This window comes from Camelus dromedarius, chromosome 7 (genome assembly GCF_036321535.1).
Source record: "Camelus dromedarius isolate mCamDro1 chromosome 7, mCamDro1.pat, whole genome shotgun sequence".
NCBI classification, from domain to species: Eukaryota; Metazoa; Chordata; class Mammalia; order Artiodactyla; family Camelidae; genus Camelus; species Camelus dromedarius.
Genome location: NC_087442.1, coordinates 74,354,679 through 74,367,196, shown reverse-complemented (window position 1 = coordinate 74,367,196; position 12,518 = coordinate 74,354,679). Strand labels below are relative to the sequence as shown.

Sequence of the window (12,518 nt, the reverse complement as noted above, 5' to 3'; positions counted from 1 at the left end):
AGTCGGCAGGCAAGAACCCACATGTTTGGGGGGACTTGCCCAGCTACTTGGTGAACTTTCCAATTTGGGGGTCCCTCTCTCCTCTAACATGACCAGTTCTGCGAGGGCAAATTCCAGGGTGCTCTGAATGTATGTGACAGGGATTGAATGCTGAATGACAGCAAGGATTTACTGTCTAGTAAACTTTGAGGGGGCACTAAAGCTTTTCAGCAGGATGGTTAGGAGATTTGAGTTTTGCTTTTGAAATATTAACATGGCAACAGGCAGAGAAAGGACTGGAGTGACAGTCAGGAGGCTACTGCTGCATGAACCTGTGCAAGAGGGAGTGAGGACACCGACAGTGACAGCGGGAAGGGGTCTCAGGGTCACGGTGACGGGTACCAGCTTGGAAATTGATTGGACGTGGGTGGGGAATGACGAAGACTCACAACCTGATCTTGGGAGCCTCCATGACAAAGATATGATGGCCAAAGAGCAGGGACTTGGATTCAGAGAAGTCACAGAGTTTTCCCTCTCTCTCTCTCTGAGCACATGAATCAAGAGCAGTGGGGGACTTGGGTCCTTTGTCTTGGCAACATCACAGGTCAGATAAAGTTCAGACTCTGCCCACAAGCAGATGTTAATGGGCTGACAACGAGATGAGTCTAACTGCTCTGATTCCAAAAAGTGATTTTACTAGCTAATTAACAACATGTGAATTTTCAAATAGATTTGGACAGTCTTCCCAAGATTAAAAAAAAAGTTATGAAATTATTTCTGAAGAAGAGTTTATAAAAGGCTGTTGATCCTATAAAAATTTTCTGGATTCAAAACTCTCTAGCCTTGTGTCCATGTCCTAAAGATCCCTGATGACTCTCATCCTCTGTCCCTAGGGCACAGTCCCAAATTCAACAGCCCAGTCTTGGTCTCCTCGCCACATGTCAGCTCTAAGCAACAGAGCAAACTGGCTAAAAGTGGGCATCAGTTCTGAAAGGGAGAACTTTTCCAGCCAACCCTAGTCCTCATCCTCCAGGGCTCCTGGCCTTCTCCAGCCAGGAAGGGGAACATGGATCCTCTTAAACTGCAAATGCTCTAAACCATGATGTCCTTTTTGTGGTTCTCATTCCCTTTCAAGCTACGAGTTTCTGCCATTTAGAACACAGACAGTTCTCTCTAGCCCAGGGGGCCTGAAAAGTAAGCCTACTTACTTCTGCACACACAAAAGACCTGTGTCTATACAAACATACACACACAATCCACGGCACTTCATGTTAGGGAAACAAACATGTAAGAGAAACGGGGAAAAAGGATCTGTTCTTCTGTACTTGATCCATGGACACAAGCCGTTAACTCTTACTCACAGTAATTCTCAGTCACTATGGGTAACATTTTTCTGTGTTTTCCCTTTTATCCATCCCTGTGAAGGAATGCAGTGTTCTGTAGAATGTGGATGTTTTTGTGATCTCTCAGATACGCTATTGTCCTCAGTGAGTCAGTTTCATTTACTTACCAAATGAGCTTGGATATCTATGGTGAACAAATCTGAAAGTGTCAATCCATTTCTCTACCAGGTATTTGTGTTAATTTGTGTTAATTAAGAATTTAAGCCAGAAATCTATATGTAATTTTCATGAAACCCCTTCAGTCTTTCTAGAGGACACCTCACAATGCATATTCCATTGGGATCATAAAGCCACCCATTGTCCTCATGAAAGGTCACTTTCAAATCCCTGCAAAGTCACAGGTCCTTTTGTATCTCCACTACAAGCACGTCTTGTAAGATCAGGTGTGTGGATAGAGAAAGCACGATCTGATACAGGTTCCAGACTGTATCAAATATATCACAAACACAGAGAAGCTGAGATGTGCTGTGGGGATTTTCTGGACTCATGAATAACCAATGTTTCATCATCAACTAATTCAACTAGAATATAAAATTCAAGAGGCAGCACAGAATAGCAGTTTGAAGCACAGATTTTAGAGCCAGAGTCCCTAGATTTGAGTATTGGCTCTGATACTAAATAGCTCTGTGATTTCAGGTAAGTTACTTAACCTTTCTGTGCCTCAACTTCACCATCTATAAAATGGGAATAATAGTAAGTGGAACCATATGAAAGTGCCATCTTTCTTGGTCAAGAACTGGTGAATGTTGACAATTTAATGTGGTTCAATTTAAGTTCTTATCACTTAGCACTGTTATGAAAATGAAATGTGCTAATTTATGTAAAGTACTTAGAACAGTATCTGGCACAAAATTGGTCCCATATACATGTCAGATTAAAATGAATAAACAAAGGAACAAATTAATGATGGATAGATGGATGGATATGAATGAATAAATTAAATAAAACTGGCTAATACATATTATGTAGTGATAGCTATTACAAAGCTTAACACTCATTAGAACTTAAACATAATAAACATGAGGCAGACAGTTTATAGCAAACAGGAGCTTATTTGTTTCTTATAATGAATACTGATTTATGTGCATATCTTCCCAATTAGACTTTTGTTAATTTTTGGAATGGCTCTAATTTCTAGATCAGTACCAGGCATGTAATTATTCAACAAATGTTTGTTGATTGAATAAACTATCGATTAAATGAATGATTGCAGACACATGCACAAAGGGTGTTTTGAGGCATGATTTGGTCCTGTTTCAAAATCCTAAGGGAAATGTTTAGTTTCCAAGGAACACATAAGAATCAACTCAATTTCTGACACCCAGCCAGACCTATTTCCTTCTGAGTGTTAACCTTCTTGACCAGATAAACTAGACCTAGAGACATCAGAGAAAGATCTCCCTGAATCAACTCCACTGGTCCAAAATATCCTAGAAAGCTGCATGGGGACCAGCCTAGGCTCCCCAGAGTTGGTGACGATCTATAGTTTAGTTTAATACTCAGAGGAGATCTGTCAGCAGAGACCAAACTCAGACCCATCTCACGATGACACCAGACACACAATTTCTCAGACTCAGGGGGTCTTATCTTTAAACTTATAATGTACCAAAGTCCGGGGACTAAGTGGAGAAGAAAGAACAAATTTATTACAACAAACTCCAAAAAAGCCGAGACTTACCAGGAGGAAGAGGTAAAAACAAACTTCTAGTAGCTTCCAAAATCCTGGTCATGATGTGAAAGACAGCAAATTCAGCAGCACTGGCCCTCCTATTGCTGGGTCAAAGAGCAAAGCAGCACGTCAGCAGAGCAGCTCATCTCTAAAAGCCCACTTGTGTGAGCAGTGGCTCTGAGTGCCTCACCCAGATGGGATTCAAGCTGACTGTGCAAGACTGTGCCCTATAGAAAGCTTCATAAATATGATGGTGACCACCAGCCTAATGCCTAGAATCTAACTAGACAGTAGGCACATAAACGATACATTGCATTAACTTAAATTCCCCTTCTTGGCAGGACTGAGCTCATGGGTCCCTCTCTCCTCATCCACCATATGCCAAGGAAAGAAGACGGGGGAAGTGCCAGGGGCGTAACTTTAAAGGCTGAGTACAGAGCTAGGATAGATGCTGGGAGGGCTGGTGAGAGTTACTTTCAATTGGTAAGTTTCAAAAAGACTTTGCTAAAGCAGGCAGTGGTCAGAGTTGTTTCAACTCTTTGTACACCAAGATAAAATAGAGCAAGAAATACTTGCGTACAAGTGGAGGACCCAGGGATGAAGATTATGTTTCCTCCAACTGGCTTCCAGTATTTGGCAAATAAGATCCAGCTGGAAGGTAAAGATAGTCTGTTAACCTCTGTTCATACCCTTTCCCTCAGGGGCCCCTAAACTCTCCTTCCATAGCTCTGGCGGGCAGGCACGTTAGGGCAGCTGGCATTCAGGCTGTGCCTAGACATAGAACCAGGCTTTCTGAGGTTAACTGTGAAGCACAAAATGGAAAGACTGAAAATGCGCATCAGGGTCTAACAGAGCACCCTCTGTCACTGAGGGCACTGACGCAGCTGAGCTTCCCCACCGCTAACTGGCCCCACCACTCACAAGCACGGGCTCTCAATCAGGGGCCCTTGTCCATCAGAGAAGGTCAAGTGCAACAGGGTTTGCCCTAGGACTGTTATGTGGCAAGGGTGACAGAGCCAACAGCTGACAGAAGAAAGGCGATTATGAATAGAATGGAGGTCCTGAGCATGGGCTGTGAAGTAAAACTTGTTCCAAATCCAGGTTCTACATTTTATCAGTTTGTCAGCAATAGGGCAGTCTCCGAGGAGCTGTCAGAGCCACAAACTCATGCATGCACACGGAGGCAAAGGATGGGGGGCAATTTAGAAAGGGTCTTCACATGAGCACAGACACTATTTATTCTCAATGGCATAGAATCTTAGTTTCTCTTTGGCTGAAATCAGGTAAGATACAATGTAAGTAACAGAATCAGGTTTTGCAGCAACTTCCTCAGACTTGTTTTATAAAGGCTACCCAGCCACCCCCCCTGAGAGCTCACTGGGAGACATGGCTGTTTGCTGCTGGGCAGGTGCAGGCATGTTTGGCTTTAATCAGTGACCGCTGAGTCAGAAAGTCAGGGGCACTGAGTTTTCTGAGACTACATCTCTACCATTTCTGGTCCTATGCTTCTAGGAGCTGTTAGCACAAATTAGTGTTCTGTGAGTTTTGATCCTTAGACAAAGGCCCTTAACACTCTGGAAGATGAAATTTACAGTCAACAGAAAGATGATAGGTGATATGTTAAGTAACTGTGAGTTATGAAAAGACAAAGAAAGCAAGCCTGTATCAACATGGGAAGATCAGTAACACATTCACAAAGTGAAGTCCTGGGTATGGTTCTACTGCAAAGAGTTATTATTTAAGAAAGTTTCAATGCCCTGCTTATAAATTTCAGTGTATGTGAATAGTAACCTCTCCTAATACATTAAAAATCTGAAACTCAAAATTTACTTTAGAAATTCAAATATATAATTTTAAAACAGATACTAATGACTGCAATAAAGGTAGAAAACTTAAACATGAAATTAAATCAAGGCCATATCGAATAAATTTAACTAATCTTCCAGAGTTTAATCTTCCAGAGCCACACACTGGCTCATTTGTACACTGGCCCCACCCCAACTTGGAGAAATGGAGTGTTCCTTCTCTTTCTGTATATTTAAATACATTTTAAAATTTCTCCAGAATATTATTTCTAGGTTCTAAGCAGGGTCAGGCCTCAACTCCACATGCATTTTGAGACTCAAGACAGCCTCAAATTTCAATCCAGCTACATCACTTCTATTTACACATGGACTGGTGTTATTAACCCGGATCACACAATTTCAGTGAGAGGCTACCAGGTAGATGAGCTGCCAATCTCATCAGCAGACTCTAATAATGTGGTATTTATACAAGTGAGCTGGAATCTGGCATAACTGGGCTGTAGGAGCTAATTAAGAATTGAAGTTCAAGTTCTCTAATGTTTGCATAAACCTCTATGTGCAGAAATCACTACCTAGGGTTTAATAAGGATCTGGAAGATGCCAAGATGACACGTGCTCATCTGGCACCCATGCTGAATTCATCACTGCTCTGCGCTTGCATGAATGTATAACCATGCTGGGGGGGAGTGCAATAAATCACGTTCTCTTTGGTTTTGGGTTCTTTTACCCCCTTTCTTCAATCTATAGCACCAAGTATACTGGTTTGAGGATGAGAGAGTCCAAAAACCTAATTTGGAAAATATACTGAACCACACACTCGAAACTATACACCAGGGCAGCTGTGGCGGGTACGGGGGGAGGTGTGTAGGGGCTGGGGGAGGGGGTAGAGAAGAAAAAGCAAAACCAACCAGTTTTGAAATGTAGTCCAGAACCATCTGTTCAATTTTCTTCTTTTCTACACCCTGTAGGTGTCTCAAAAGATGGTCTTTTAACTCAGACACCATCTGAAAACAGGATATGGATTAGACAAGTTACAACCTGCCCACTCACATCTGCAACTGTTGAATTCAATTCATTTATTAACACCCCTTATCAGCATGAAAGATACTGGATCTGAAGATCCCACCAGCAGAAGTGCATAACCCACAATGTTCCTTTGCTGGGCGTAAATCAGGAGGCACCACCATTTTCCTCAACAGGGACTACTTATGATTCACCCAAAGCCCAGTGAGCAGCTGAGAGTCAGGCTCCCAGCCCTGCTGAGAATTCTCCAAAGAAGCCAGTGCGAGTCACTAGCTTAGCAGTGAAAGGCTTTGGGATCTACCAAAGGATTGACGTCTAGTACTCCTGGCTCTGGAGAACTCACAGGAACAATTCTAATGACTATGCTAATGGGGGCCAGGGGCAGGGGGTCATGGTTTGGGGTGTTCGGAAGGACAGAGGCTGGAGTAAAAAGGAAATGCATCAGGTACCTCCCTCTGCACAGTGGCTACAGACATTCCTCACAGCCCCCGACATGCAATGATAGTGAAATATCTATTGTAGTGACACCTAAAGGGCTTGTTTCTATACCCTCCCTGTTCTGATCATCCTTGGGGCTCCCCAGTCAGTGTGGCATTCCCAGCCCTCTCCACCTTTTGCTTTCCTTTCTTCTTTTTTCTTCTTTTTTCCCCTCCCTTTTGCCTAGATGCCCTGCTTAGCTACAGATCCTCTTGGCTGGAAAAATCTTTGTATCAGTAAACACCATGGGAATTGTACAACTGATAACACACGTGTGTTTATCTTCTATTTTAGCAGATTTATGTACACAACACTCTGGGTAAAACTTAGCGCTTGGAGTCCTGGGCCAAGACAGAGTGATATATTATTTCAATTCAGTCTCCTGCATGTACTAATTGATTAGGCTTTTTTAAAAAAACATTATTTTTTTCTGGGTAAGATATAATGCATACTTTTTTGTGCATTTCAATTTTTCTGTAATAACCATACAGATGAAAATTTAAATTGCTCATAATTCTACCACCTATATTAACTTCTGGCTTTTTAAATTTTCCTTTCTCCAGTGTGCACACTCATTCTAATATTTAATAATATGCTTTTTTCATGTAATACTTTATCATTAAATATTCTTTATCACACTAGTTGTAATGGCTGCACAGTATTCAATTTTATAAAAGTACTACAATTCAATTATTTATCCCCTTCTTATACATGTGGGATATTTCTTTACTATTGTCAATAATACCACAAAAAAAATCATTATACAAAGGCTGTTCACCATATCAATTATTTTGTCAGGCTACATTCTTAGAAGTGGAATTTGTTGGGTCACGTACTTCAGGTTGTGGAAACCCTGCTGAAATGCCTCCCACTGTGTTTATACTAATTTCCAGCTGCACTGCATGAGGCTGTCCAATCCCCTACACCCTGAACTTTCCTAGCATGATCTTAAAATTTTTGTCAACTTGATTGGCAAGCAAACAAACAAAAACACTTGTTCTCTTTGTCATCTGATTACAACAATGTTACACATTCTCTTTCTTCCCCGGCCCCTACTTGAGATTTTTTTGGTATAAATTAATTTTTGAAAACTCATTGGTCACAGGTTTTGTCCATTGCCCTTCTGGTGTGTTGTTCTCATACTGATTTATAAACTTTATAGCCAAATGTTAATCTTTTATCACATATGTGGCAAATTTTTTTATAAATGTTTTCTTTGCCTTTTTGTTGTTCTGCTTCTAAGTTTTCAATCTTTTCCTGTGTGTTTATGTTCAATAATACCCTCAAAGGCTTTCTCGATTTCAGTATAATTTAACTATCCACTTATTTTATTCAAATCTCTCTCTCACACAGTTTAATTTTTTATATTGGACTCCTTATTCCAACATTTCTGATCTTAATCTGATGTTTCTGTGTGTTTATGGTATCAAGTGGTGGTATTCAGGGTAGGAAGAATCTAACTTAATTGTCTTTTCCAAACAGTCAACCATTGAATGACTGACTGATTAAAAATTATTTCTTTCTACATTGATTTTTAAATGACTCATTTATCACACAGTATTCAGATTTAAACTAGAGTCTCCTGTCTTTTTATACGAACCACATTGTTCCAATTATCGTAGGTCAACAAAGTAATGCCAATCCCATTCCTCTTTATTTTTTCAAGTGTCAGTCAATTGCCAGAGAAATTTCATTGGCTTTTTCGTTGTAATTTTATTAAACCTAGATGCTAAGGATTTGGAAATTAAACATTGTTCTTCATTATTTTTTCTAACTGGTTAATTCTAACAAAAAAAAATACAGCATCATCAGCTTACTAACTTGCTGTATTTTTTAATTTTTAATTTAATTTAAAATCTTATTTTATGATTATTTTCCATTTTCCCAGTTGATTGTTTATAGCATTAGACAATCAGTATCTTCTTTTACTTCTGTTTCTTACTGCATTGGCTAGAATTTCCAGAACAATGTAAAATTTAGTGAAAATAGCAAGGATCCTTCACTTCTTTCAGCTTTTACTTTTTTTTTTATTGTAGTACAGTCAGTTTACAATGTTGTGTCAGTTTCTGGTGTACAGCACAATGCTTCAGTCAAACATGAACATACATATATTCGTTTTCATATTCTTTTTCACTGTGAGCTACTACAAGATATTGAATATAGTTCCCTGTGCTACACAGTATAAACTTTGAACGTCAGTATCTGCAAATCTTGAACTCCCAATTTATCCCTTCCCACCCCTTTCCACCTGGTAACCGTAAGTTTGTTTTCTATGTCTTAGTGAGTCTGTTTCTGTCTTTCTGCTTTTAATAGGAATGTCTCCAACGTGACATTAAGAAGGATGTTGATGAATGTGTGTGTGTGTATATAGATTGATATATATATATATGGTTCAATCACTATGCTGTACACCAGAAACTAACACAACACTGTACATCAACTATACTTCAACAAAATTTAAAAAGCAAAGACTAAGAAGGATGTGGGCCGCCAGCACCAGACGCCTCTGTCTCAGTGACTAGTGTGTCCCAGGCGCGGGAGTTTACTTTCATCAGCGTTCAGCACCTGTAGAGACCAACTTTTTCTTTTCCTCTTTGACCGTGTGACGTTAATACATTCCTATTAAGCTTCCTACAAAGAAGCCCACGTGGCTATGTTTTATTTTCAAATTCACCACTGGAAAGTAGTTTAATCAAACCTGTGGTGTTTATATTCATACGTGAAAGTGGTCATTGTCAGATTCTGCTTTTAAGGTTATGCTGGCTTTTCAAAATGATTCAGAAGCTGCTCACCTTTTGGCAAAAATACTTTACATAGCATGAGAAGGACTTGGTCCTTAAAAGTTTGAAAAAACTAACTCATTAAATAACTTGGGAACTTTTGGGGAGATAATCTGACACTTTTTCCAAGTTATTTTATGGTTATTGTGATTTTAGGCTTTTTATTTCTTCTTGGCTCAAGTATGGTCACTTCTGTTTGCCAAGGAAACTTTGTTTAACTAAACTTTTTAAGTGTATGAATATGAATTTCTACATATTTTTCCAGTATTTTAAAACTTACCATATCTAAGTTAACAGATTTTCCAATTCCTAAGCCTTCACAGTATTGAGAATATTTTATTAGACTTTTCAGATGTTTCTTTAAACAGTTTTTTTTTAAGATTTTTGTATTTATTTACCAGTTCTGTTCTTTAATTAATTTATTTTGATTTATACCTCTTCGGTCTTCCTAGTAGTAGGACTGAAGAAAAAATAATTTATTCTGTTGTATTTTAAACCCAAATACAAATACAACAGAGCTGTTGCTCTTTCCTGTTTTGAATACTCTCAGTGCTGTACATTTCCTTGTGATGTTTTATAATTACACATTTTTTGAGGTGACGATTAATATATGGCTCTCTCACAAGACTACAGATACCAAGAGGGCAGAAATCCTGTGTTGCTTATCACTAAACACACAGAACCCACAGCAGCTGGCAAGAACCATGTGTTGAAAGAACGAATAAAAACAAGACCAGAATGAGAAGCACAATCTAGCCCTTCCCCTTGGAGCATTGCTCACCAGCACCCAAACGGCCCGCAGACCGCTTACCAGCCCCATAAGCAGCCTCTGGTGGTTGTCTTCCTCCTGTAAGAGGGGTGTTAACCGTGGCTCTGAAATTAAACAGAACAGCAGTCAAGCAGGGTGGTTTTCAGGAAATGCGCTAGAAGGACAAGGCACTAGCCTGGGTTTCCCTTCTCTGAGTCATTGGGAAAACATAATATTTCCCTGATGAGATAAAAATTTTTCATACAGTGTGACCTGATCCTACAAGCTAGAACTTATCACTCAGGAGAGATGTGGAGAGCTCTGTGAACCAGAGAGAGGTAGAGACTGGGAAAGAAAGAAAGGAGACATAGAACACGTTCCCAACACCGACAGTCTCTGGCTTTGATTTCTCTTCAGTGAGAAGACTCACCACTGAGAACCTCTGCTTCACAGAAGACTGAATGACTTGGGTCCTCTCTTAACCCTAAGGGAGCCATAAACGCAGGGACAGGGACTTGGTGGAAGGATCTCACGACTCCCTTCTTCCTGACCCCAACTCATGGCTTACTGACCTGGGCGTTACTAACGAGGGGACCAGTCAAAGACTGTGGCAAATAAGAACTACCAGCACAAGTGAGTGGGCTGAAAAGGTAACTAGATCAAGATGGACAAGTGGCATGTGAGGTTAAATCAAATGGCACTGTCTCCACTGTGATGTGCAATGCACCAGCAAGACAGAGGGAGGGGGGCAGGCAGACACTGTCTCCAGGACGATCTGCCCTGACACCCCCCTCACAGCACCTTCATGTTGTCCTTTCCCAGAACACCTGGTCAGGGGCCGATGACCCACTGTGGGAGGGCATGGATGCCTCTTGACCCCTTGGGATAAATTCTATCTGATTCCCACACAACGTTCATGATTAAGATGAAACACTGAAAACTAGAGCCCTGACTTTCACAGGGAACGTTCTGTTTCTGACAGTGATGACATCCTTCCTAGGAAACGAGCACAAGCAGAGCATGTGAGAGGCAGGAGCGAGTTCCCTGAAGTGCCGGGAGAGAGCGTGACCAGTAACGGGACGCAAACAGGCCTGAAGCACTGGGACAGAAGGCGCTCTAACAGGGCGGACGGGAGCAGTGGACACACAGAAACCTTGGCCAGACCTGCAGCATCCCCCACACTGCCAACCCCTGCCCGCAGACGGGGTGAGCCTGAAGCACACACGTTCACGCCCCTGCCCGACGGCTCCTGCCTGGTGCTGGTGGCAGGACCCCTGGCTTCAGGCCTGGACTTGGACAGCCTGGGTCCCCCGGGGTGACGCAGTGACTTCCAGTTCACATGGGCTGTGCTTGCAGCTGCAAGACATTAGGGTCACCAAACACATACCCAAACATCCAAGCCCGTGAAGCAGAAGTGAGACATAAAAACAACAGCTCTGTTTTCTAAATGGAGGCTGACCTTCACGAGGTAAGCCAGAGTTCCCCTAACAAACCCACAAAAAAGCTTGTACTTGAAGATGCTCAATGTTCTCTTCCCCCAGCTTTACCTGGCTCAGATCCCCTTGTTTACCAAGTCTTAATCTGGATCTCACCCCCTCTGGGAAGCCTCTTCCAACTTTCGTCCCCACTCCCGACCTAGCCCCTCACCCCCAGGGGCTATATAATGCCTGTCACCTGGTTTAGAAATTCTGGGTTAGCATTTCTTCTTCACACATTAAAGATAAAGCGGCGACCTCAGGTGACCTGCACACCAAGCACAGGACTGGGCTCGATAAGCACGACTCTGTTTCCTCTCATCCTCTCCTCATCCTTGCCCCGAGGAGGACAACGCACGAAATGGATAAACGGTTTGCCCAAGAGCACATGGGTAGCAGGTGTCCGAGCTGGAGTCTAAGCCTGGTTCTGTTGGCCCCTAAGCCTATAATCAGGGCTTTTGTCTAGAGGTGTCTTATCTTCCTGCCCCTGTGACCTGGCCCAGTGAGTGCCCAAGTGCTAACAAAATGAAAGGAGCATACACGTCAGAGACCCTGGTCTGATCAGATGGCTGGAGAGAAAGCAGCCCCAGGCCAAGGGAAGTGGGCCCCGTGGGTACACCAGAGGGTGTGTTAGTCAGATCAGCTCTACGAGGAAACGGAAGGAAAACTAGAAGGCCAACAGTCAGGGACTCTCACAGGAAAAGCACATTCAGCAATTGTCCCCGAAGGCCTGGTGCCAAGAGAGACAGGGCAGGAGCCAGGCGGCCACTCTGATAGGAAGATGTTAACAGTGCTGCCGTCACTGAGCTGGTGGAAGTGATTTCCCCGCCAATCCACAGTGGTCGGAAGAGCAGTGTTACCAACCAAACACTGACTGAAATCCTGAAGGCTCTATTACAGGTCTTTTCTTACCCAAAGTCTTTGCTTGTAGGTTAGAAATCACCCTACAAAGAAATTAGCCAATGTTATTCACACAGGAAGCATTATTATTAAAAAGAAGGAAAGAAAGAAAGAAAGCCACAACACCATCCGAAGATATCCTCCTTTAAAACCCATAAAACCACCGCAGAAATTGTTCTCAGGTTGCTGAAAACCTCAAAAATTTTAATCAGCTTGGCAAAAGCCACATTAGGCAATTATAAAATCTCAAAACTCTTCA

At 41.9% G+C, this 12,518-nt stretch overlaps 1 protein-coding gene across 8 annotated transcripts in view; it reads right to left on the bottom strand.

The window, feature by feature from the left end:
• GSAP (gamma-secretase activating protein) overlaps positions 1-12,518 on the bottom strand; it is a 113,468-nt gene that overhangs the window by 6,078 nt on the left and 94,872 nt on the right. For 5 of the 8 annotated variants that reach the window (XM_064487656.1, XM_031454721.2, XM_031454723.2 and 2 more), the window contains 5 exons: positions 12,272-12,303; positions 9,918-10,009; positions 5,765-5,860; positions 3,632-3,702; positions 3,061-3,155 (listed from right to left, as the gene is read on the bottom strand). In XM_064487656.1, coding sequence (XP_064343726.1) covers positions 3,061-3,155; positions 3,632-3,702; positions 5,765-5,860; positions 9,918-10,009; positions 12,272-12,303 — 386 coding nt within the window. Of the gene's footprint in view, positions 1-3,060; positions 3,156-3,631; positions 3,703-5,764; positions 5,861-9,917; positions 11,241-12,271; positions 12,304-12,518 lie in introns of those variants that run through there. The other 3 variants (XM_031454725.2, XM_064487655.1, XM_064487657.1) reach the window with 2 other exon arrangements.